Source organism: Melanotaenia boesemani, chromosome 3, assembly GCF_017639745.1.
Source record: "Melanotaenia boesemani isolate fMelBoe1 chromosome 3, fMelBoe1.pri, whole genome shotgun sequence".
NCBI classification, from domain to species: Eukaryota; Metazoa; Chordata; class Actinopteri; order Atheriniformes; family Melanotaeniidae; genus Melanotaenia; species Melanotaenia boesemani.
Window position 1 is genome coordinate 30944915 of NC_055684.1, and position 27128 is coordinate 30972042.

The window sequence follows — 27128 nt, forward strand, 5'->3', positions numbered from 1 at the left end:
CAGGTTCAACTTAAATCCAAAGAAAAACTTTGAAAGACCTTTAGAAATCTCTAGAGAACTATTGATCACGGCCACTGTAAAAGATGACACCAAAGTCTGGCTTCCTGGAAGAGAAACCTAAACAGAGGAGGGCTGGATGAAGACTTTTTAACAGTACTGCGCATCACACGCAGTTCTTGTCTTCATCACAGTGTGAAGTATTTGTTTTGAAGATGTTCACTGTCACTTCAAATTTAAATCCAGCTCTACATGAATGTCCTGACAGAAACCATATTTTACATCCAGTAGCTACCAGTTAGAGGTGCTATAGACCAGTATATTTCATTTAGATGGTTTTTATGTTAAACAGCGTTAGTTTGTGGTGTCCCTGCTGGTTGTTCTCATCAGTCGTCTGTGGAAAACGTTTCTACAGTGTTAAAGAGGCAAAGTACAAACACAACTCCTTAAATTAGACCTGATCATTTTCAGCAGGTGGATCAAATTTGAGTGAAAGAGGCAAGAAAAACCTTGGTTGTAGAAATTCAAACTTTACTCATTTCTCTGTACTGAAGTTTTTATTAAGAAAAATTTTTTAAAAAGTCAAACGTTACAAATATTTTCTTCTCTCAGCATGAACTTTGTACATTCTGCTGTTCCAGAAAAACCCACCAACTTACATTAGTTTGACATTTTCACTATCAGATTTCACAGAAAAGAAGAAGAAAGGAAATAAAATCAGATTTCTGTGTAAAAATGTATTTTGCTCCCACATGAATCACAATGAATGATCTTTTATTCTAATCCCGGAAATGCCCATTTCTGAACAGCTCATCATTTGATATCTTATTTTTCTGTTGATTTAGAAACACATTTTATTTGATCTCTACAACTACTGACGTCAATTGCAGGTAGAAAAGAAATTTCCAAAGTGTTGAGATGATGAAAGAAGGTCTGCTGATTTCCATTTGGCTCCATGAAGTGGAAGAGAAACAAACACATCCAAATAGACCAATACAAATACTCAACAAATATTCAGAGAACAGAGAAGTTCAGATTTTCATTGGCCAAATAAGTGATTTCCTCCCAAAATAACAAAGAGAAAATAAAGTTTATTTAATTTTACAGAACTCAGCACTGGAGTCATCAGCCCAAAAACAAAATCCAGCACAAAGCGGCAGCGTGAACGTAGTCTGGACTCTGTGGAGGAGAGTCATAGTTTCAGAGACGCTGTAATCCAGGTACACTCCTACTCTGGAGGTCAGAGGACCGGAGACGAAGGTAGCTCAGAGGATGGATGTTGATGCTGGATGAGTGTGTAGGCTCACTGAGTGCTGACAGTGAGGGGTAGTTGTGTAGAAACTGGTTTTCATCCTCTGTGTGTGAGAGCTGCTTCAGCTCAGCATCTTTCCTCTTCGGCTCAGTGACCTCCTGCTCCAGCTTCTCCAGAAGCTCTTTGACTCAACTTAATTCAGTTTCCTGCTGAAATCTGACCTGCTGCTTCACATCAGAGCGTCTTCTCTGGATTATCAGTATCAGCTCAGTAAAAATCTTCTCACTGTCCTCCACTGTTTTATCAGCAGAATGATTGATGGCCTCCACCTCCTGTTGAGGCAGCTTCACATCTTCCTCTCAGCCCTTTCCGCTGCAGCTGAGACTACGTCATGTGCTTTGTGATCATCCAAAGAGTAGAGATAACAGATTTACTTTTGATCAGTACGGCATCTTCATCACCTCATCATGAGGAGAGCAGATGTTTTCCTGGAGGTTCTTGGAGGGCTCCACCAGCTTGTGTTTCTTAAATGGAGCCACTTCATAATGAGGCTGGTTCTCACAGTAAGAGGTCAGACAGAATAAAAAGGACTTGATGGCTTTCAGTTCTCTTCCAGTGCAGAAATCACAGGCCACATCTTCAGGTCCAGCATAACAGTGATCAGCAGGAGCAGCTTGGAATCCAGTCTTCTTCAGCTCTTCCAGTATATCAGCTAAAATGAAGTTTTTCTCAAAGACAGGCATAGGTGTGAAAGTTTTCCTGCATTGAGGGCAGCTGTAAACTCCCTTCTGATCCTCTTCAGTGCATTGGGTTTCATTACAGTCCATACAGTAGCTGTGTCCACAGGGAATAGTCACCGGATCCTTCAGTAGATCCAGACAGATGGACCAGCAGAGTTTTACTCTGTCCAGCTTGTTTCCCCGCTGCACCATTTTCCTCTTCATGGTGACTTTCAAATAGTTGAACTTTTCCTGAACAATAACACTGGAGTGACGCAGAGAAAGAAATAACCTGTAGGAGTTAAAAAGAGCTTTTATAACGACAGCAGGGTTTGTTGTGTGTGATCTCCAAGGAGAAGTGTGCTCTTCTGGACCTGTTTTTCTGGCCCTGCAAACCAACATGGATGGCGGGTTGGAGTGTTAAACATGAGTCACATCGTTTGTTAAATGCTATCAAAATATTTTGTTGTCTTAAAATAAAGAGCAAAATTGTTGTTTTACTATTAAGTTTTAAATGATTTAACACTAATTACTACTTCTTGTCTCAAGCTCCTCCGACAAGATAGTTTCTCCACGTGATGGAAACGCAGATATCGCGAGAGAAAGATAAATAGATAAAATTAACTATAAACACAGAAAAACTTTAAATACCTTAAATTTTTAGCATTAGCTAATAATAATAATAATAATAAAGTATAATTATAATATAATTATAATATTAAGTATAGTAAAAAGTTTTCCAAATACAATACATTTTCCCCTTGCAACACAAACACAATGAAGTCAATCTTCTTGTGATTAGTAGTTAGAGATGTGTTTTTATAATTAAATTGTGCCTCAAAGGTATGGGAATCTGTATTTCTTGTAAACACATGGGAAACATCTGATTGGCAGTTTTCTGGACATTGAGATACATTCTCTCTGTTTTAATAAAGAAAACCAGTATCAGAATCTCCTCACTTACATATTGTACATATTGTAATGGAGGTAGTAATGCTTCAAGAGAAAAATGAAGATACTTTAACAGTATGAGGGACTTGTGGACAGGGATGTAAAGAGACAAACACGCAGCTATCAGGCAGCCAGGAGAGAGCAAATTAGCTAAACTGTTTTTTTAACAGGTTCAGCTCTTACTCCTCAGTCCTTGCATCCCTCCTCCCCTCTTACTCCCTGCGGTGTGCTCTCCTGCACAACATATATTAATTAAAATATTAATTTAATCCACTTCAATACTTTTTTTTAAACTACAAGTTTCATTATATGTAGGTTTTGAAGGGAAAATGCTTCAGCCAGGTAAAAGCAACACAAGACCACAATAGTCTGAAGGGTTCGTAAAATATCACTCTTATCCACTGTACTGACCCCTATAAGGGAAAAAGGTAGATGTTTGTTTTCTATATATAGGCTACATATATTTTTATTGTCTGGCATCATTCCCATTTCTTTTCATGTAATTCATGTCAAGCACATTTTTTATTTATTTATTTCTTATAGAAATCTTCCCTGCGTATCTGTTTTACTTATAAACTTCAATCCAACCATTGGGGCACTCTGTGGCTCTCTGGGCCTCAACCCCATCCACTAAAGCCTGAGTTCTCACCACAGCAGCCATGGGTTTATTTCAACCTTAGCACAAATGTACTTTTAGCAGTTTGCCCTTTCCTGTTGTTGTCTGATAAATGTCACTGACAAAAAGAAGGAAAAAGAGAAAATCTATAATGAATGGCTTACAGTATACTATGTAAATATTTCGCATGCTCACAATTGTTAAATACATATACAAGCTAAAAAAATGGCTTAATGCACTTCTTCAGCATACCACCAGAGAGAGACATTGTTGGATCGCTTTGATAAATGTTCTGTTTCCAGGACTGAGGGCTACTGAGTAAAGCTTTGAGATACTTAACACCTTTTCCTTTAGTGTTTTAATGTCAGCAGTCTGTGCATAGATTCCTATCGTCAATCTCAAACTAGAAAGTTCTCTTAAAATAAATTAAACATTAATTTGTGGACTATAAATAGAAGAATGCATTTAGAAGTTCTTATTGTGTAGTAGTTTAAAGGAAGCTGCAGGCTGCCTTCCACCGTCTCATCTGGCATTACCACACCCACCATTACCTGTTACCTTAATGACGCACCCAGGAAGTTATATAACACCAAGCCTTCGGGCCAGCCCCCCTTCCCTCCAACCACCACTACTTAAAGAAAACAAAACTCTCCATTATATATTTCCTGAAGACGAGTTAAACCCCAGCTCAGTATGTTACCTTATATATTTCCTTTTCATTTGTTAATGCAGACACATTTAATTAAATCTATTGTTGCACCCTGTTATTTCAGACAAAGCCATCCACCAAACCATCCCCTCAGTATATAACAATTAACTGGCTAAACACAGCCCAGAATCCTGTGTTTAAATATGAACACCACATAAGATGTTCAGTCACCCTGCCTTACCCAAGTGCTAAGTAATTTTTTTAAGGAACTATAACATTTAAGGCAATATTTTAAACCTTAAATCATGAATGTAAACCACAAATATGATTGATTTTGATTTTGAGAATATAATAAAAACCCTCAGAAATGGGGATTAATGGGTACCATATTTGATCGGAATTATTTTTTAAAAAGCAAGTATTTGCAATGGTCATATTAAGTGTGTACACATGTCACAAATGATTTATTTAGGATGTTCAGAATATTGCGGTGTTTTATCAAACTTTCTAATATGGTACAAATATGGAACAAGGTTCACCACCTCTGCATGTCATATTTTTTATTTTTGGGGATTCAATGCTTTTGATATTGGATGTCAAAAAATTATATAATACCAAAGTCTCTGTTATACATTCCCTGTAACATACATACAGAAGAAATTCAATACAGTTTTTGCTACTGTACAGTTTAAATCCAATTGTGGTATAACATTAAAATTTATTTTGCACATCAGAAATTGAAAGAGAGGATCTCGTGAACTTGTCTTGATTTAAAGGTCATGGGTTTGAGCATATTGGTTCACTATCAGGGCCTTATATGCACTGAGAAAAAAGCATATGTGCATTTCAAAATTTCATATTTATAGCTTATAACTCCACTTTAACAATACATGAAAGTACTTTCAATCAAGATTAAACAAGGCTAACTCACCCACAAAACTTATTTTCTGAATGGTTTTCTCTTCTCAAGATTATTTTTTTTTAATTTGTAGGCCTGCTTGTAAAGTAATATGAAATGCAAAAATGGGTAAATAAAACTTTTTGAGTACCATCCACCAAATCTGAGCATACTTAAACTATATTTTGTTTTTTAATTTTAGTCTTACAACTTCCAGGTCACATATGTCTTTAAAATGTGTTTTTAAACATTTACGCTTTCCTGTTGTAAGAAATTATAACTGATAACAAGTATGTTTCCAAATGCTACCAGTTCCAGCTAGAATATGAGCCGATGTTGTTACATGAACAGTAAACACTATCTTTTATGCTTACGATGCTGCGGTCTCTTGTCCGTTACTGAAACCGAAGGCATTTACCGACACTCCCTAACAATTTGCTGAGAGTCATCAATTATGCAGGGTAGCGGCACGCACTGGGAAGGAAGATAGCAGCAACAATATGGCGACAGCCGCAGTTACTCCCGACTCTTTTCTACATCTGCAATTCAGTGACATCTGTCGGGATATCTGTTAATACAAGTGAAAGTAAGTAGACAATCTGTTCTCTGCTTTGTCTGGTATTTTTGGTCGTGGACTGGGTCTCCGTCTTACTTTGTCGACTGACTGCATCCCACTGCCGCAGAGCGGTCCCTCTCTCAGCATCTTTTTCTATAGCGTCTGTGGAAGGCTCCTTGCCAGTACATGGCCAAATATGCATGTAAAAGGCACCAGTAAGAAGTAGCAAATATGTCATTTTTAAAATGGAAAACTGGAATATGTGACGTTTTTGTGAAAGGGTAGACAGCGGCTTATTTGGGGAGTTGGCCTGGATGAAATTACATTTCAGTGTCAGAGTGGGAAACATACGCATGCATGGGATGTAGAAGTGAAATCACGTCAAACTTCCCAGAGTGGTGGCGAAGGCACTCTTTAAAGATATGAATAATGCGTCACATTTAAAACATTTTAAGTGGAATTTTGAAAAACGTAGTTATACATGTATTTATTTTGTCTAGCATTATTTTGTAACTACGATAGTCCCCCCCCCCCCTTTCCCCCCTTCCTCTGTGCCCCCCTCCCCTCTCCCCCCCCCCGCTTGCAATCTCTCCGGAGACTGTATTGCGTGAGGAGGTAGGTGCGTCTTTAGTTTGGCAGTCCTGAAAAGAGACCGCGGCACCCTTTTTCTGGTCTTTTCGTGCAGTCTTCCCCAAGTAATACAACATTCGATATTACACTGCCATGTAGCTCATACTGCATAACTGGATCTCTGTTGTATCGGTCTTATCAGGGGTGCGGTTTAGTTTCACCCCTCGCCCACACCCCGCAAATAATTTCACTTTCTTTTATGTGATGTGAATTTGCGTTTTGCTAACTTCATATATGTTGCATGAGTTCATGCAAAGATGAGTTGTTAGGACATTGTGCATTTAACTGACCTACTAGGAGTTAGAGTGTGGAGCAGCAATAAACCACACTGCAGCATTTTAGGCTTTGGCCCTATAGAAGAACGACGCGCCCGGCTGTAAAGCAGTACACTTTTACCAAACACCGCATATATGGCTGCATATTAGTTTCACTCACTGAATATAAATTGCATGATGGGTATAGGTGCGTTATGAAGGAGGGCGAGTGATCTGCATCCTCAAAGAAAGAAGTTCTCTAATGAGAAAAGGCGTTCTTTATGTTTTTAGCACCATTAATCAGCGGCCTGTGTCGTCTGTCTCTCGCTCCCATTCATTGGATTCGGCTGAATTACCAAAACTCATCAAAATTTCCTGCTTGATCGTCACAACTTTAACGGAAACTGACACTGTTCAGACTCTAAGAATGCGACGTACTCCATATGGGATGTAAGGAGGTTTATTATGAGGCTCCTTTAAATTTTTATCAGCCGGTTTATTTTCCCAGTGATAAGCTGTCCCGCTCACCTGCGTTCACTGACGCTGTGGATACGAACTGAAATGACATAACAGGCAGCAGTAAGACATGCTGCAGAAAGCAAAGGGTGAACTTCAGTAGCGATCCATGTGACTCTGATGCAAGTGCTATGTGCGCCTCCTCTTCCCAAGCACCGTTAACTCCGCGGTGTCCGGTGAACCCTGTGAGATGTTAGATGATCACCGGAGTGCACGGAGCAGAATAAAGGAGTTTTTTCCGCGGTGCGTTTGGGTGTTTCACCTCCAGAGGACGCAGCGTCACGGTAGTTTCCTACACGCTTCTGAAGGAACAATGATAAAGCTCAGCCTTTTCTTTTTGGGAGACAATTGAAGCTGCAGGACTTCGTAGTTTTCCTTCTCATCCATCAGATTTTTTCTTCTTTCTCCCCCTCACTTGTCCCAGGGTGCATTTGAGTGAACAGACAGTCTGGAGTTGTGCGCTCTTTAAATGCTGCAAGACTGATCAGAACAACCTATAATCAAAACATGGAGGCTAAGTTTGATTGTTGCAACTTATGCTGTGTTTCTCATATGACCAAGTGAATTGGTGGCTGTAGACCTACACAGCATTTGCTAAATTTAAAGCAATCTGCACTGTCACCTTTCCGTTTTGCTCCCTGTAATGTGTCATGTGTAAATGCACCTCTGGTCATGCTATCGCAGAATGTGTTGAATCACCTTGACGGATCAATTGATGTAGCTGTGGTGGAAGGAGACTTGGAGGTTGCACCGAGCCTGGGTTACTTAGATCAGACTTTCCCACTTCTTTTATCTGGAAAGTACAAGGTTGTTGGATCTTTCTCTGCCTGTGGATTTCTTCCGACTTTTTTATTTTTCACATTTATCCAGGTCTGTATCCTCACTGTTGTGGCTAATAATATAGCCTGATTGTATTAAACGGTGCAAATCCCAAGCCAAACTGGAGCGTAAATTTTATGTTTGGCTGAGCCTGGGGAGAGTTATTAAGAATATTGCAATTGTACCTTCTAAATAACAAGCCAGAGCCACAGATGAATAATTAACTCAAAATTGATCAATCATGATTAGACTATTTATGAACAACAAAAACAGCTGTAGCCTAATATGTGATAAAAGTGATTGTATTTATTAAATGTCATCAAATTAATTGTCAAAAATTTTCTTATGGAATAAATCCTACCTATTCTCATAATCACATTCAATGCTACCTTTTCTGCTATGTAGATGTGTGGATTATAGTTATATTGATGTACTTGCCATTTTAGCCAAGTGTTGCCTAATTACCAAGAAGAAATATGGGCTTCTTTGATAAGTTGCCTAGCATAGACAAATTTTTACATGAGTCAAAGTGCAGTGAATGCTTTTTTTCTATTAACGTTGACAGCAACTATAACTCAGGTTTTCTGTGTCTACACCATTAGCTGAAAACTGCTTATTTCTATAGACCTTGATGTCAGCAGAGCTAACTCCTTACACAATGTGATTTTCATCTTAGGTAGATTAATGGAGTTTTTTTTTTTTTTTTTAGGTTAAACCAAGCTTCTAAATACTGCATGGTTTAAAGTATTAAACAGTAGTGAGCACAAGCACAAACTTGAGTTATGCAAGGTCACAAAGTTGTAAGAAAAATGCTGACTGTATGGTGAGCACATTAGCTGTTGGCTTTTGGGTAAACAGGATCATCGCTTTAGTCATTTAGGCTTGATGGAAAGAGCAGAATTTGTGCAAAGACTGGCTTGTGTTTTAAATATTTGCGTCTTTCAGCTCCATTTTGCTTTGTTTGCTTATTCTTGAACAGTTGTAAGTCGTTGAGGAGCACTGAGCGTGAAAATGGATTAAATTAATTTAAAACTTGTTCAATCACAGCCCTTTGTTTCCCACTCAGTGTAAATAATAAAACACTTGATAGAAATCCAGGATGACAACATCTGGGAGATGAAACCTTTTCTTAAACATATATTTTCCTTGAGCTGTCTTTCTTGTCATTTGGTGTCTTTTTTCCTCTCTGCAACACATAATCACTGTATTTCCCTCTCTTCCTCTCAGAGCTGAATGTCGGGGATGGAAAACAAATAGAAAGGAAATAGCTGCAGGATGAAAACATGGCCGCACCCCTTCTTGCACCCCCAGGACCTGACAGTTTCAAGAAATTCACCCCGGAGTCGCTCGCTAATATCGAGAAGCGCATCAATGAAGAGAAGAACAAGAAGCCACCCAAGCCCAGATCGGACAGTAGTCATCGCGACACGTCTGACGACAATGAGCCCAAGCCCAACAGTGACCTGGAGGCTGGGAAGAGCCTGCCCTTCATCTACGGCGATATTCCTAATGGATTGGGGGGCACACCATTGGAGGATTTGGACCCCTTCTATTTGAACAAGAAAGTGAGTTGTCACACACATTGACAAGTTTTCCTTGAAGTGACAACTTAGTACAGTATTTCCTTTACCAACTTTTTAAATCTTTGAATCGTTATTTACATGTAGACACGTTGTTCTGCTGAAACGTCTCACAGACCATGTTTCACGTCAGCCTGCCAGCACTCTTCATTTAAAAGTTATTGACACAAACAATTCAGATTTCATATTATCTGAAGGAGATTCATACCTCTGCAGATTACACCTCTGCTGATATACTTAACACAAGTGTGCAGTGGCACGTATTGTGGCATATTTGGTCCTGCAAGACTACAGGTTTGAGGTGCATTGTGGTCCAGGTGAAGCAGTTAGTGTTGTGTTGATGAGGTGTTAATATGTAGTGAAGATGATGTACAAGCTAGAGGGAGTAATAGTTTTTCCTTTGTATGTGTAAGCTATCGGTGCTAAACAAAGGCATTTTTAAAAAAAAACTGTATAACATGACAAGTTCGGCACCAAAATGGCAGGAGAAGTTAAAAATGACTGGATATGGTTTACCTTTGCCACCTAAAGGAGCTTTTTAAATATAACTGAGCTGCTTTTGTTAACTTCTAATTAAGTATCATGTCTATGTTTTTTAGTTTTTGCTTATTCATCACAACTTCATTTTCATTATAAATAATAGCTTTGCCATTTCACTGTATTTGCTGTTGCTGCTTTTATTCATTACCATGTTTTGTTTTTCAAGAGTCACATAAACAATAATTTCCATATTCAAAGAGTCAACCTCTGAATCAACATGATACAGACACAGTAGACACAAACCTCCAGCCTTCTTTCCAAATGACATATTTCTTTTTTAATCAACAAGGATGGACTCTGCCCTTCCTGCAGCTCTGCACCAGCTTTAAAGGAATGAGGAGTTAAGGGAGAAGAAAAGTGCTGGAGCATGCTATAGTACCTTTCTGCTGTGTATAAGTGTGGAGTGGCAAGTCTCCTGTGTGGTGGCGGTGATAATGTGTAAGAGAATCTGTGGCCTCTATAGAAGCAAGAAAGCTAGTCAGCAAGACTGGCAATCTCAGCGAGCAGCACTCCCTTGTAGGGCGGATGGAACAATGAAGTGCATGTGCCTTTTGTGATCTATTGATCTGCAGCCCCAGTTCAATGGTTGCCACAGGAAGGGTTACATTATTGCCTGATCATACTTCCCAACTTTTCTTTGTGCTCGGTGTATTCTACTTCAGCTGTTCTCACTTTCCTCTGTGGCATTTAACTTTGGTAAGGAAAGTTCCCATTAGCATGAGCTCAGTTGTGTGATGGTCTGTTTTGCACAGCCTTTTGCACACACTTGGAAAATAAACATAAAAACAACAGTATATGATAGGGAAAAAAAGGTTTTCTGTATTTTCAATATTATTAAAAACATTGCTCAGGTTGTATGACAAAACACAAACAGAATTTGAATAGAAAGACTCTGGCTACAACAAATTTTATGCCTATCACACTGATGCACAAAATGCAGATTAAAGATAATCAAGATAAGAAAGTCAACAGTGACGTTTTCCAAGCCTTCAACACAGCATATGTTGCCTTTGTACAAAGTACTTGAATGCAACAAATACTATTTAGGAGGTTACTTATTCAGTGTAAAGGATATAAATTAGTCACCCAGCATGTAATAATAATGTAACTATTTCATCACTCTTATCACAGACAAGTAACTTGATTACTTTTCAAATAAATATTCTAGATTGAGAATATAAAATGAAAAGTCCTCTATAGGTTTTAGATGTAACATGTTTTTATATGGACTCCAAAAAATGTTATCAAGCCTGTCTTACTCATTTTAAGGATGACAGCATGTTTTTTACAAATTCTTTGATTATTAGGATACATCAAATGTTTTCATCTGTTATCTTCATGAACCTGGAACCTTAAAAGCCTGAGTTTACTTACAAAAATAATTCTGATGAACTTTTTGGATTTTTACAATTATGTAAAATCATTAAATAAAATGGACCTAAATCCCTTTTAATCTGATGTATTGCTGGCAGAAGTTGTGAAATTAGACAGCCTTTATCCATCAACATGACATGGTCGTACATCTGTAGTCATATAATTATATTCATATTCCATAAGATGCTGCAATTCTGACCAAAAACCATCAAACAACACTTTTCATGTATTTCTTTTTTACACACACACACACACACACATATATATAGTTTCCTATGATTTGTGCAGCCTCATTTGTGTATCTGTGACAGAGATGCCTGATTAAAGAGCTTTTTATATTCATTTTATAGAAGTGAAAGTATACTAAATATCTCATAGTACTCTCTTTGCTTCATATGGATCTCAGCATGTCCAAACAGGATTTGACTACACTTCTGTCTGAACAGCCAAGTTCTTCATCACTCTCACCACTACTGCATGTCAGCAGCCACGCACCATCTTTTTATCTTTAAGTCAATCATTTGTTCTTTTCCACTAATATATTTGTCACACCTGAATAAGAGATTCTGACTACATTCACAGTTCAGTGTCCATTCTTCCTCTTCTATCTGTGCCCTCACCTTTCCTGGATGCACGTCTCCTCTACTCGACCGACAGCCATCCAATAGTTCAACATTGCGCTGTATGTCAATGAGTGAGTCTAAGTGTGTGTGTGTGTTACCATCAGCTGCAGGAAACCTGATCACAGCACTCATGCATAAAAGAGAGGAAGAGGGGGCAGCGGCGAGGAAGAGAAATGCAGAGTTGCAGTTCTTGGTTTCCCCTATGATGGGGAGAGGACTAGGCTTTTCAAATGTCTGATGTGATTAGGCAATATAAAAGCTGCTGTAGTCATACAGGAACAGCAGCACAGGATGGATGGAAGGCCGATGAATGTTTTAGCCATTGCTGTGGACATTTACATCCAGATGTATTTGTATAGAATAGTGGCTAAAAAAAAGAAAAATCAACAACCACACACTTTAAAAAACTGAGAAAAATATAAACAAGAAATTGATTTTTTTTTTTTTTTTACAAATATTTTGCGGGTCTGTTGTTTAAGGCCAGTGTGCAGTATTCAGCCATTTCAGCACATGGTCATGCTCAGCTGCAGCTGCAAGTGGGAAATCAGCATGCACATCATTACATTATGTCCCACCAGCTCTCTTGTTGAATGTGTTTCTGTACATTACTCTGCTTTTTGCTCTTGCTTCCGCCGCCTCATCTCTGGCGCTCTTTCTTTCAGGGTGTAGTAAATTAGAATGAGGGCCAGCCTTTAGTGCTCTGTCTGTGTCCTCAGTCTCTGATGACACAGCATCCTCCTGTACTGGGCTGAGTGAAAAAGGGATGGGGTGGGCTGTTGAGTGTGCTCCCACTGCTATACTGGCTGGGAGAAATAAGTTATAGGTGGAGTAAACAGTGACTTCCCCTCCACCATTTGGATTACAGCATATCGATGATGTGGGAAACATTTGTTTTGTTTGTATTTTTTTCTGATATGGTTTAATGTGCATCTTAACTACTTTGCAGTGATATATGTTTGAGTATGTTAGTATGTGTCACTAAAATTAGCTCAAAGATACCTCTTAGAATAACGTTCATGAAATGCAACAAATTATCCAACTTCAAATGTCAAAATGTTCGCAATCTCATGCAATCTATATATATATATATATATATATATATATATATATATATATATTTAGCTGAGATTGCATGAGATTGCTTCATGTCTTACCTCCAGGTGTTAGTATGCGAACTCATCTTGAACGTCACTTTAAAGACACGAATATGAGCTCAACATTAGGTGTATAACTTTATTCTGAACTCATTAACGAAAAATATCAATTGACTTGCATGTTAACCCAAATCACTCTTCCTATCCTCATGACATTAACCGAGACAGCAAGGGTCAAATTCATCTAGGCTAGTATTCATAAAAGAAACCTTTCCAATATATTTACACATGACCCTCTATTTATTTATTTGCCAAATCCAAAATGTACTCCTATTTGACCTTGTGTTGAAGATCATTTTTGCATTTTCAGGATAAAATGTATATATGGAATGTATATGAGTAGAATTCTGCTGGTCAGTCACGTTTAATAGTTTTTATACATTTGCTTTAAAATGCTTGATTACTGATTAGAAAGACTATATCTGCACTCATTTCTGTATATTAGACTTGTGACAAACTGGTGGTTTTGTATGATGAAGAGAAGAACATTTCCCCTGATTTGCCTCCTATTATTCTGCTGCTTAGATCTCACTGATCTCTCTCTTTCTCTACCCTCCCTACCTCATTTCTTTCTCAGTTTCTCTCTGCTGCATGCTTACCCATTCCTCCTCCACTCTTCCTCCTCCTCCTTCCATCTACCCATCTATCTCAGGTTTGGCTCTGTTCTCTCTGCAGCTCTTTGGCTTTCTGCTCTGCATCACTCCCCCACCATCCCCTCATCTCTCTCTTTATTCGTCTCTTTCTTTGCTGCTGTCCCATACCCCCGCAAACCCGTCTCCGTAGCCTTGTTCTGCTGTTCCTTCTGTTCTCCCGTGCACACAAACACAAACACCCATCACTGCCCTTGCAGCTGTATTGTGCCTGCTGATTTTTGCATGTGCTTATGTTTTCTTTAAAGCTTTTTGGGGAACATTGCAACAGCTTTGCAGCAAATGTGGCTTTGTTCAGTAAAGTCTGATCTGCTGAGTTGTGTGTTTATGTACGTGTGTATGCATATGCATTTAGTGAGACAAATATGCAAGTAAATCAGTAAAGCAATGTGTGTATGTATTATACCTCCATACACTTAAGATTAATACAAGCATTCATTCTCTGATGGATATACTTTGTTGTATCTACACTTCTTCATAAGCAAAAACATGATGGACGTGCTTCTCCAAGTCAGTATATTTGAGGCCACTTTACAGAATTTATGTAAAATAACTGCATTAAATAAATTATTCATTTGTCACATAATCGGCTTGCAGAATTTAATAGTAAACAATGTTTTATGTTGGGACATGTGCCGTGGTTGGATTAATGATTCTGCCTCTTGCAATAATGATATCCTGGACATCTGCGTCGGAATATGTGCTCATTGTAGCTAATTCCTCTTATGCAGTTTCCTCTCATTTCATTGTGTGATTTTGAAAAACTGATTTTATGGGCCAATAATTCCAATTAGTTTTATGCTCAAATGATTCATTTCTAACCTACAGTTTTGTACATATTCTTGACATTATAAATAGTTTAAGTCATAGTGAAATCCTCATTAAAACACATTTTATAGGTCACGTATAGGTGAATATTTATTTAATTTAATCTCTAAGTTGCAGATATTCTCTATTCTTATTAAGTGTATGGTTTATGTAAAAACAGCCAATGACAACAAAACTTTCATTCAAGATATCTTTCATTCATATTTGAAAGGCTTTGTGAGTCATTGATTATCGATTAATGTAGCAGATTATCAATTAAGGAGATTGCCTGACATTTGCATCCTCTGTTGTAATACTGCCAAGCAGCCAGGTTTGCGGTAGCAGCACATTTTTCTGCCTCCTAGCCGACGCAGTTCATTCAGTAACTGAAGCCTCTTTCCAACTTAAATTTAGTCGTGATAAAACTTTCCAACTATATCTAATGATAGATAGATAGATAGATAGATAGATAGATAGATAGATAGATAGATAGATAGATAGATAGATAGATAGATAGATAGATAGATAGATAGGTGTCCCCTTTATATGACAGTGGATCCTGTGTTTTGCTGTTTATAATGTGCTCATTGAGTCATATTAAGTTAGCAGTAGGATATATTAAGTTCCTCTCCAGGAGTAAAAAAATCTCCTAAAATCTTATCTGTAAAACTTAAGTAGTTTTTGTCAAAAAAAAACAAAAAGAAAACTTTTCATTCTTTTCATTGATTGGACATCTTTGAATATGTTAATATGTCCTGTGTCTATGCTACCATATCCAATGACCATGACCATGAACTATGAGAGATTTAATATCCTGTACTGAAGTGGGAAACAAAGTACTCACACCTACTGAAAAATGGATTTTTCACTTAAATACCACTCACTATTTTCAGAATGATGGGTGTCAAGGTGAGGTTGATTGGCGTGCTATAAACTGCTCTCCAACACCACTCACCAGTTGGAGCTGTTTATTTGGCTAATTAGTCTTTTGGGAGACTCATCATCTCAGAGTAGGAATTGCAAAGAAAAACAGGACAGAGAGAAAACACATTAAATAGAAAACAAAAAAAAGTAATTGACCCAATGATGGACATGCCGCCTCATACTCATGGCACCTACAAGATGTTTAGAACAGCATCAGACTGCAGTGTCCTCTTTGCTCATTTTTATGTGATTCTGCAATGTCTCCAAATAAAATGAATCCTCTTGTACTTCAACATGTCTGAGTAAGACATGAAGGTGTTTAGTAAAGCAAATCACACCAACTTAGCTTGTGCTAACTTTTCTTGCAACGCATGCTTACTTTGCATTTCATCTATTTCTAACTGTGTATACAAATTAATATTTAATAATTTGAAAAGCTCCACCCATCAAGTATTTTGAAGCCTTCCTCTAGTATACAGAACATAAGGGTTGCCTGACCTTGGTTGATTTTGCTCAAAACCCACATGTTGCAATAATACCATTACTGACATGGTACAAATGTTAAAAACTTAAAATAAATGAATGAATGAAGGAATCAGAATCAGAATCAGAATAAATTTTATTGCCATTGTCAGTGAAAGTTTCAAAGACTAGGAATTTTTGTTGGTGCAATGGTGCAACATGGAACATAGACTAGTAAGGGAAATAAATACATGTAACAACAAACAATAGCATGGGATGGAAAACACTTGTAAATGAATGAATAAATAAATAAATACTTGATGAGTCTCTTAAGTCTTACATTACCTTGAGTCAACTTGTGTCTGTTTATTTAACTTTAGACTAAATGCATCTCCTGTGAATTTTCTGTATCAGTAGTCTGTTGTTTGTGAGTGTTGTCATTGTAGTAGTTAATAAATGACTGAAATCTAAACTGTACTGAAGTTAAGCCATAAGAATCGGTGTAAATTCACATCCTAAATGAACAGTAATAATAATAATTTGATTTTGATATGTCTTCTTCCTTATTGTGTTGCCTTAATACAGAACATGATGTGCTTTTCTAGCAGCTGACATTTTCAGTGGTGTCAGAAGCACAAAGAAGGGTGGAAACGCACCCTACCAATGTACACATCTATATCTCACCCACAGATTCTCATCTCAAGCACACGGTGGTAAATAGTCAAAATCAACTCCAAACTGCATTGGCTGGATGTATAAAACTGGTAGCCATGGTAACTGAACATCTAATATATTTCTGTATTCTGTTTGTTTGAATATTTTGCTCATACTTCTCATTTTGACCCAGCATGTTTTTTGTCCAAGAATGGGCATAAGCATTCATAGACCGTGCACAAATGCACCGAGACTGCTGCCTCACCCCGGTGCCCATCCCCTCTTGGCCCAGTGCTGTTTATGGGTAGGGAGTGGTTTTTGAGAGCCTAGAGTCAGCAGATCTGCTCTGATCGATGACAGCATTTGCAGTTCCTTTCCAGTAAGAGCTTTAAACTTGGGCCAAAGAGAGTCATTTGGCTACGAAGAGGGGAGAGCCTCCCATGTCCCTGTCTGCTGCTCCTGTGGCAGCTTTGTCACAGTGAAAGCCAACCAGGACAGAGGTGCACTCCAGCTTGCTGGGTGACTGGTCACAGAGGGAGGGATGTCAGTAGAGTAATACAGTCTTGCATCATTGCTGCCTCTGATTTTCTGTCCTTCTCTGTACATTTATATTTCACCATAATGTTTTTTTTTTCTCATGGTGTGAATATATTAGATTGTAAAAATGTGTTTCTCAATGATAGTACAGTAACTATTTTACTATTAGTTAAGACAAAGTTAGAACTCAAGCTGGCTTGTTCAAATGCATTTCCAAATCTGTATCTTGAAGGTAAACCAATGCAGTAATGCTGGCTGATTTGGAACTGAGCTCACTCAGCTCACTGTTTTTTGAAAGTATGATAACTCAAAAGGTTTTCTTAACCTAATGTGTGCTATAACACAAATAACATTGTGATTTGTCTAAAAGCATTTCTGTTTCTCTCTCTTTCTTTTGTCCACAGACATTTATAGTCCTAAACAAAGGGAAAACACTCTTCCGCTTCAGTGCCACGCCCTCCTTGTACATCTTAAGCCCTTTTAATCTACTGAGGCGAATAGCTATTAAGATTTTGATACATTCATATCCTTTAAGCGATTTATTGTCTGTGCTTTCAGCTGAATGAAAAGAGATGTTGTGGGTAACACTTTACAACAAGGGACACAAAATGCTAAGTTGTTTTCAGTTTGGGAATTGATAAATCTTTAATTGATAGATACCTAATAATAACTACGAATGGAGGACTGAATTGCAGATACAAACAGGTGTAGACACATGAGTTAGACATGAGTAGCTCATTAACATTAGTTACTAAAAGACAGACTAATAGATCCTGTATCGCTTCTACATAATACCTCATTAGACTGTTTCACCGATAACTTTATACTGAATGGTTACTTAATGTTATTTTTTAAAATATTTTCATTACTTTTGAATATTACATTATTCTAACTATAAATGCAGTAAAAGTAAAACATAAATTCCTTCATTTTCTTGTTAATTTTTCACTTATAAAGTTTGAAGTAAAGGGTGCTGGACCCTATCCCTGCTTTCAAATGAGAGGCCAAACAACTGCTCACCCTCACATCATAGGGGCAGTTTAGAATCAGTGTTTCTCTTAAAATACGTGTTAGTTAAAATATTGTCAATGTAAAGTATATAACGTATAATTCAATAGTAATAACTAAAACAGTTAATTGTAAATAACTATGCAAAGGGACACTTTGCGGAAGGAATGCTGCTCATAAAGTAGACTATCATCACTTTACTTAAGGAACACAAACACTTTACATGCATGTTTTCTTTTGCAAATTGTGGTATGCTTTCATTTTGCATTATATAACTGTCATATATGTGATATTGTGCTATTATTACACGTTCAAAACAAATAAAGGTGATATGAGTGGATGGTAATTTTACACTGCACGCTGTCATACAAGACAATTACATTTGAATCCATTCAAAACCAATGATCTCCAACAGCTTTTCTCTTTTTAAGTTGCAGTTGGTTAAGGTTAGAGATAAAATAATAATAATAATAATAATAATAATGAGTACAGGTTTCTACCCTTGTATGTTACCTTAACACATCCAAACAAGCAGTGAAATTCTTTTACTTTCCATCTCACTATACTTTAATTACATAATTAAATTAGGCTCATAATCATTCATTACAAATAATTAATTTGCTACCAAATCCTCATTTATTTCTCTTTTGTTTCCTCAAACTACTCAAAATTTTGTGTCCCTACTTTGAAATGTTACAGATACAAAATATACTTTATTTAGTTTTTGCTTATTGTAAAAGCTATTTTATTTTTAAACATAAAAATCTGCTCTGCCTTTTTTCATTCATTTTTCTTCTGAATGAAAATGTACTTTCACTTGTCTGTGCATATCTGGGGTGTCATGGGAAGCACTGTCCAAACTTTCCTTAACTTCTGTGTTCTAACATTATTCAGCATGATCATCATGTGTACCATTTTGACCAACTGTATATTCATGACATTTAGTGACCCCCCTGAGTGGTCCAAACAAGTAGAGTAAGTGCATGTCCATAACTTCTTTTCAGAACTGATATCCTCATTTAACACTTGGAGTTGTTTTTAATCTATGCTCTATTTTATTCAAGGTATACCTTCACAGGTATCTATACATTTGAGTCACTCACAAAGATTGTTGCCCGAGGTTTTGCTATCGATGACTTCACCTTTCTCAGAGACCCATGGAACTGGCTGGACTTCATGGTCATTTCAATGGCGTAAGTAGGAATTCATTTTCATTCACTGTGAAATAACTGAACAGCTCCATCAGTAACGTGGGAGCATTGTGGTTAAATGGGAAAAGGAAAAATCGCTAGAGTTAAAACAGGAAAGCAAACAATTATTTCAACACTATTACCAAGCATATGAAAGGCAACAACAGAAAAGCTCATACCAGGGTTCTGATACCCTGATGAACACTGGCACACTTTTATAGCCTCTGGTACACATTAGAGCAGCAGCAGCATATATGGACCATAGACTGTTTCTTCTATTTGCAGGCTCCCAAACACTAGGTGGGCATGACTAACAGTAGACATGCAGTCACATACAGCAGCTAAACTAGATGACTGGTGACTGAAAACTGCCCCTGCAGGGCATCAATTCACATTGGTCCATCACACCATATTAATAATGCTTATTAAAATATTATGTCAATCTGTTCTTCTTCTGATGGGGATGACTGCTGAGTAATTGTATCTGATCCACCTTGCAGGTATATAACAGAGTTTGTAAACCTAGGCAATGTGTCAGCCCTGCGTACGTTCAGGGTTCTGAGGGCTTTGAAAACAATTTCAGTTATTCCAGGTAAGACAGGTGTTTGTGTTTGTGGGTGGGCGATCCACGGGGTTGATGTTAGGTGTGGTTTTGTTTCAGTCCCTCTCCTCTCCTCTTCCTCCTTCGTCTTCTCCTCACTGGTTGGACAGGTGTTCTCTCTCCCACTGCCCCCCTCCCGGTCTTCGATGGTGGTGCTGGTGTCGTGCTCTGTTGTTATCGTGTGTGTTGTGTGTCATGGAGTTCTGTTCTGTGTGTCGTCCTACCTCGTTACAGATATATAACAGAGTTTGTGGACCTTGGGAATGTCTCGGCGCTGAGAACGTTCAGGGTTCTCCGAGCTTTGAAAACTATTTCTGTCATTCCAGGTGAGACTCCCATTTAAACACTAAGGCTGAGCTTAAAAGAAGCAAATAGATGTCTTTATTTTAGTTTTTTTAGTTTTTTACTTTAACGTAATTCTCTTTTTAACAACAGGCTTTTAAAGCTTCTTTTGTTTAATTTTTTTTTATGAAAATCAAAAATGGTAGTAATACATTTTTGATAGGCTTAGCAGTCTTCTGGCAGTCTTGTGGGTCACATGTGGACAGAAATCTTCTGGTACATCAAGACAGACAACTATTCCTCTGTAAACTGAAGTAGAATTTGAAGCATATATACATATATATATATATATATATATACACACACACACACACACATATATATGACCATATAATTTCTGGTCATACTTTAATGGAAATTCAACTCTAAGACTGCCAAGCTTCATTTAATAGGGTCTTTATGCTGCATGAGGCTCTAATACACATGCTTTTCTAGCTTTGTTTTAAGAGGCTATTTCTTAAGATTTCTTTCTTTTTTTTAATTTACAAAATTTTTTAGATTCAGGTTTCTTTTTTGTTTTTGTGTTTTTCTTTTTTTGTTTGAAGATCTTTCTCCATCCTGGGAATGACAAGATACACAGTGATAAATTAATCACTTGTTAAAAAATTTTCTGTGTGAACTCTAGTTAGATTTTAATAGCCTTGAAACACATAATCGGACTTAATCTTCACTATAATAAAGACAATAAGTCCTACATCAGATGCATGGAACCCATAGAACATTACTGAGTCAAGCGATGATCACAGGGAAGGCAAGATATTAAGACAGTCTGGATACATAGAAAAACCACATTCACATTTGACTTTACTTGTAATAAATGTTATTATAAATGATAAATGGATCATTTATTGATTAATGCCATTGTGCTGTTCTATATACACCTAATATTCAATATATTTTCCTAATTAACATATAATAATAAACATTTTTATATTTGTGTATTCAATACACAACACTGGTGTTATTGATGTCGAACACTTCCCATACATATGGGGCTTTAGGCACCTACTCTGCCTGTTACTGTATTTCAGCACATAACACATAACTATATATATATATATATATATATATATATATATATATATATATATATATATATATATATATATATATATATATACCCTCAGTGTAGTACATTCAGATTACCTCCCACACAGTGCTCAGTAGTCCAGTGGGTTAAACCTTGTTGAGGTGTCACGTGGCACTGTGATAGTAACACAAAAGGGTGTCTGGGATGGGAACAGTTCTTCAGTTAATCCAAGCAAGGTCATCATCATGGTTTAAATAGGTGATGCTGACAAAGTCATTTCCTTCAGCCTTGGCGTTTAAATGACCTGCATGCCACCTCTCATTGACCCAAAACTCCACCCCCACAGGCCATGAATCTCCCTTGCCTCTTCCTCTCTTTCTCTTCTTCACTTCCTGCTTCCCTGACTAAGCCTGGCTCTGTGCACTGTCTGCTGTTTGTAGTGCTTCTGTGTTCAGTTGATTTGTAGGTTGCACTGTAATCATCAACAGAAGTTAGGTAAGGATGTTTCCAGAGATGGACAAAAGGAGTGAAAGGAAATAATAATCCTGGATGCAGTTTCTCCTTTCAGATGTGTCTAAATTCAGCTGCAACAATGGCTGCTTTCTAAAAAAGAAATGCTTTGATGCTTTTTTAATTTTATATTTTCTGTTTACATACACGCATACACTTTAAATAAATGGGAAAAATAACAGTGGAAATGTCTTTCTCTGATGGAAACATCCCATATAGCTTCAGCATTTGTATTGCTGTTCTTTAAAAACTGATTTTATTATCTACATTTGTGACTTATCTAAGATGTTCTGTCATAGTTTAGAATTAAAGTGAAATCTGCCATTTCTGTCTCTCTATATTATTTGACAGTAAACTTTTCATCTAAAATGTGTAATATGAAATTACAGTATATAGTTTTAACTAAATAACTTAAGGAAAATCATAATTAGGTATTATTATTTAACAGCCAAAGTTGTGTCATACTTATGTTTCATGTGGATGTGTGGACAGGGCCTCATCAGACTTGATTGACAGCTTGGGTAACATGAGCAATATTTCTACTCACCATTATATTCAAATTCTCAGTTTTTTTGTTTTGTTTTAAAAAACCTAAAGTTATTTCTCAAAATAGTGCAGCTTTGACATGCTGTGTTTTCTGAAATGGCCTTTCAGTTTTGATTTTGTTTATGTCTTTTGCACATTAGGGGCACTGCAGTGCAGAAGGTGCTGCATGTAAATTATAATTTGACAACTGAGCCCCACCCACATCAAACCAGAGTACAGACAGATCAACAAAAGAGAAATCTCCCAACTGAGTAAAACAAACTTCTTGTCTTTCACAGTATTTCAAATGCATTTTCTGATTTGTGACGCTTTAATAATGATTAAGATATCTTTAATTATCACCCAAAAACAAGTCAGTGACAACACAGCAGAATACGCAGTTTTGGTCAGTCTGCATCAGCTGTGTTTCTCTGATTTTAACTAATTAATTATTAAAGTAACAGAAACCTGAAGCCTATCAAAATGAGCATGAAAGAAACAACAAATGCTAACAGCCAGAATGTTAGCACAGAAAGGTAGACAGACCTGCTTTTCCCAGGAGACGTGGAGAAGCAGGACGACATGTTCTCCTTTCTCATACCTCCAGACTGCGACTGGAAATATTAATCCCTCAGACCAGAAGACACCATCGCTTAATTATCCTGTGAGACTAGCTGTAAACATTATGGTAATGCAAATGTATTCTTTATATTTGGATACAAGAGAATTTCCATTTTTACACTAAATATCTTTCACACCCCAACAAGAACTCGCCTCTATAAGCTCTGCTGTGATGCTACTCTTTAGCCGGCTCTGTTTTGACTAAATAATGCTACAGTTGATGTGATAAACTCAGCATATTTATTTGAAGTCTTCATTTTCATGTGTGTAAAAGTGTAAAACGTGTCAGGGAAAGAAACACTTGCTGACCGCTTAAGTTTTCATTTTCAGCATCTTTTGCAAATATTCAAGTTTCACTTTATTATTTCTATAATGAAAATGAATTTATCAGTCAGAACTTGCTATAATGAAATAGTAAAATGGATTTCCCAAGCGTGATAATTGGCAGTGTAATGTGGTGTTAGGGTAGTAAAATTGCAGTCTTTGCATGCTTAAATGATAGATTACATACTAAATAATGTCAACATGGCCGACACACGTCTGAGTAAGTCATTCACAGCTTGAGCTGGAGATTTTTTTCAACAAGCAATAACAGGATCAACAACAACAAATACCTTTAATCATTTAACTCATGTGAAAGCACTGAGTTAATAAGTAAATACAAACATTAGATGTATGGTGAGCAAATTTAACATTCAAGCTTAACCTAAGACAATTCTGAATTTAAGCCATCAAATCAAACCCAGCTCTTACACATTTAAAAGTTGCCAGACATTTTATTTGTGTCTATTTGCGTGTGTGTGTGTGTATTTGTATGTGTATTTGAGTGTGCTTGTTTCCATGTTTGTGCATTTGTGCACATTTGTATGCACGTGTGTGTTATCTGTGTATTAATTAACAGGCCTGAAGACCATTGTGGGCGCCCTGATCCAGTCTGTGAAGAAGCTGTCGGATGTGATGATCCTGACTGTCTTCTGTCTCAGCGTCTTCGCTCTGATTGGACTGCAGCTCTTCATGGGGAACCTTCGGAATAAGTGTGTATTCTGGCCGATCAACATGACCAACCAGTACCTGGAAAATGGCAGCAGAGGTTTTGACTGGGACGCATATATCATGAATGACAGTGAGTAAAACGTGGCATTTGATTTAAAAAGCGGTACATGATGAAAATAATTAGGTCTTAAACAATTTACTAGTTGTTTAGGTGAAATATAAACAGAAGCATAGTTCAGTACATGTAGGGGCTAATGAATGTCTTGTGTTGTTGTTTATTTCCATAGCTAACTTCTACTTCCTTCCTGGTGCACTGGATGCTCTGCTTTGTGGAAATAGTTCTGACTCAGGGTAAGCATCTCAACAAGTACATGCCAAGTTAGAGTTATACAAAGTTAAGATGTGTCTTCTAAATCTCTGCCAATGGAGAATGCCCAGCACATACGAACTGTGTAGGTATGCAAATAAAGCCTTTCTTCATGTGCTGTTGAAGCATTTCAACCTTGATTATCTGCTTTGAGGACTCATGTGGACTGGTTTTCCAAGACCATTTTCCAAAGACAACATTTGAACAGGGATTGTGGTTACATTGACATGTTGGATGAACTTACAGAGAGGAAGTTAGAAGTGACAGAATGTCTTTGTCACACATCAAAAAAGCAATGCTGTGAATGTGCAAACAGCTCACAGCATTGCTGCCTTAACAGAGCACCAACGTAGTGGTTTCTGCAGCAAGGAAGAGACCTTGCGCTGTATGTCCTAAAATTAGCTAGTCTGTTTTGATAAACAAACTAGTTGGGTTTGAAAAATGGTGCAAACTTGCAACAAAATTGCAAAATTGCTAATAGCAGTACCAGTCTTCTCTTTTTAGTGCTGCAGCATCATAAGTTTGATTTTTACTTCTTAAAAATGCTAAAAAAAATGCTCAGAAACTGGTCAGAAAATTCAGTATTTCCTCTGCATATATAGTATCTCACAGGAGTGAGTACACCGCTTGCATTTTTGCAAATATTTTTTTATGTCTTTTCATGGGACAACACTATAGAAATGAAATGTTGATATACAGGACACCAAACTATAAAAACTAAACTTTGATATTCTGTATGTAAAAGTTTCATTTATATAGTGTTGTTCCATGAAAAGATATAATGAAATATTAGCAAAAATGTGAAGGGTGTACTCACTTCTGTGAGATGCTGTATACCTGCTGGCGGGCAGTGTTTGCGCCAGTGCGACTGGCTAACACGTGACTACAAGTAGAACGCAAATGGAAACCAGAAACCTTACAGTACCAGCAATCTTTTGCTTTACTTTTCCTACAAACTCTGTATATTCATATGTAGATTTGCATTTAGAGCCGAGATGATGCACCTGATGCATGTTACTGATCTCAAGCAACAAAACTGAACTAAATTGAGACACGTGCCTTATTGCTCACTTTTTGTCACTCTTTCTAAAGCTCTCTGCTCATTGAAGAGCAACAACCTTCATGAGCTGCCTTACCTTAATTGGTAGAGCCCTTAACACTCTCAGCTGCTGTTTTACCTGTCTAACCATTTATCTGCTTGGGTTAGATCTAATCTGCTGGTTCTTAATGATAAAATCTCTTAGCAGCAATGTTGATAAGAAATGATCAACAAAAGCTTGAACTTATTGCATCTTTTCTCATTTCTGGGTTCAAAGATGCTCATGAGCTGCCAAGGACTTACCTGTGGTTTCTCTCTTGCATCTTAGCAAGTAATAATCAAGAATATTTCACCACTTTTGCCCCAAGTAACTCTTTCAGTCTGGTGTATCTTTAAGCCACAACTCTTATGATGTATATTAAATAAATACATTATATTAGCATTAACCAAGAAATTATTGATAGATTGTGATAGTAATAAAAATGGATTTGGAGAACAATGTCTGTCTATGCAGTTGTGCATAATGGTAAATAATTTGAATCTTGAATTATGAATAAAGTATTAGCAGTTTAATGTTAATGTAATCCAATCTAATCTAGTCCTGTTTACTCTTAAAAAGGTCATGAAATATTAAAGTATATCATTTTAATATCTCATTCTTTATGGCGTAAAGCATACCCTCATAAGCTAACATCAGCAGGTTTTTCTTTCATGGCTAACTTCATCATCCTGTTCCATCGGAGTTATTGATGTCAGTATAATGTCACGCCACTCATGCATATAATTCAGTTATTAAGCAGTTTTATGCTGCTGTGTGTTCTTTCTAGACGATGTCCAGAGGGATTTACATGCATGAAAGCTGGAAGGAACCCCAACTATGGATACACCAGCTTTGACAGCTTTGGATGGGCTTTCCTCACCCTCTTTCGCCTCATGACACAAGACTTCTGGGAAAATCTGTACATGCTGGTAAAGCAGTTATCCCCTTAACCCTTTCTCTGTCTGTCTTTCTAATTAGCACATAAATGACCAGCAATGCAACAATAAGAAATGCAAACTTAATTTTGCTAAAGTATGGTCTATGGATTAAGTATTGTCTCTGCACCTTCTTGCATCCATGTTGTGCTCCTAAATCAAAGCCTCTCTAGTTCTCTGCAACTACCTACTCCATAAGCAGTGCAAATAATTTATCAGCTTTGTACCTGAATGAATCAGCAAAAATGCATCTCAGCTGCAGCCCTTCAATTCATTTGCCCTCTGAATAAAAGGGAGAGAAGGACAGCTGATTTGGAAGGCTGAAGCTAGGAGTGTGTGACTTGCCAGGATTTAACAAGATTTTTAGATTTCACAAAGGTTTTGTCGGTTGCATTGTTTTTGAAGCAACTGATGACGTTTTGTTTTTTTTTTTTTGTTTGTTTTTTTTTATTATTACCTTTTGGTCATTTGCCATTTAGCCCCCAATAGTCACTTTAGCCTTCTCACATTTCATTAAAAACTGAAAGCCATAGAGCCGTTCACCTGAGAAAGACCCCCAAAGGCCCAACAGCCCATCCTGTTACTAACCCCATGCAAACGCTATGTATACTTCAAGCTAATATCACCATCTATTTCCATCGTCAGGATAGCTGCCACGTCTAATTTAGAATTATTGACTCTGGAAACATACCTCTAGACACCAAGATGAAGCAAATGCCTATAACAAACTTTAAGTTATTGAAGAAATTTGCATTTTTCTCTAAT

General features: G+C 37.3%; 1 protein-coding gene across 1 annotated transcript in view; it reads left to right on the forward strand.

Annotated features, from left to right (window-relative positions):
• The first annotated feature begins 5604 nt into the window (after nt 1-5604).
• The window catches only part of scn8ab (sodium channel, voltage gated, type VIII, alpha subunit b), a 45443-nt gene continuing 23919 nt past the window's right edge, over nt 5605-27128 (forward strand). The window contains exons 1-9 of the mRNA XM_041980684.1: nt 5605-5668; nt 9085-9422; nt 17567-17685; nt 19056-19145; nt 19235-19363; nt 20196-20287; nt 23891-24112; nt 24270-24333; nt 26216-26357. Coding sequence (XP_041836618.1) covers nt 9141-9422; nt 17567-17685; nt 19056-19145; nt 19235-19363; nt 20196-20287; nt 23891-24112; nt 24270-24333; nt 26216-26357 — 1140 coding nt within the window. The 5' untranslated portion in view covers nt 5605-5668; nt 9085-9140. The remainder of the gene's footprint in view (nt 5669-9084; nt 9423-17566; nt 17686-19055; nt 19146-19234; nt 19364-20195; nt 20288-23890; nt 24113-24269; nt 24334-26215; nt 26358-27128) is intronic.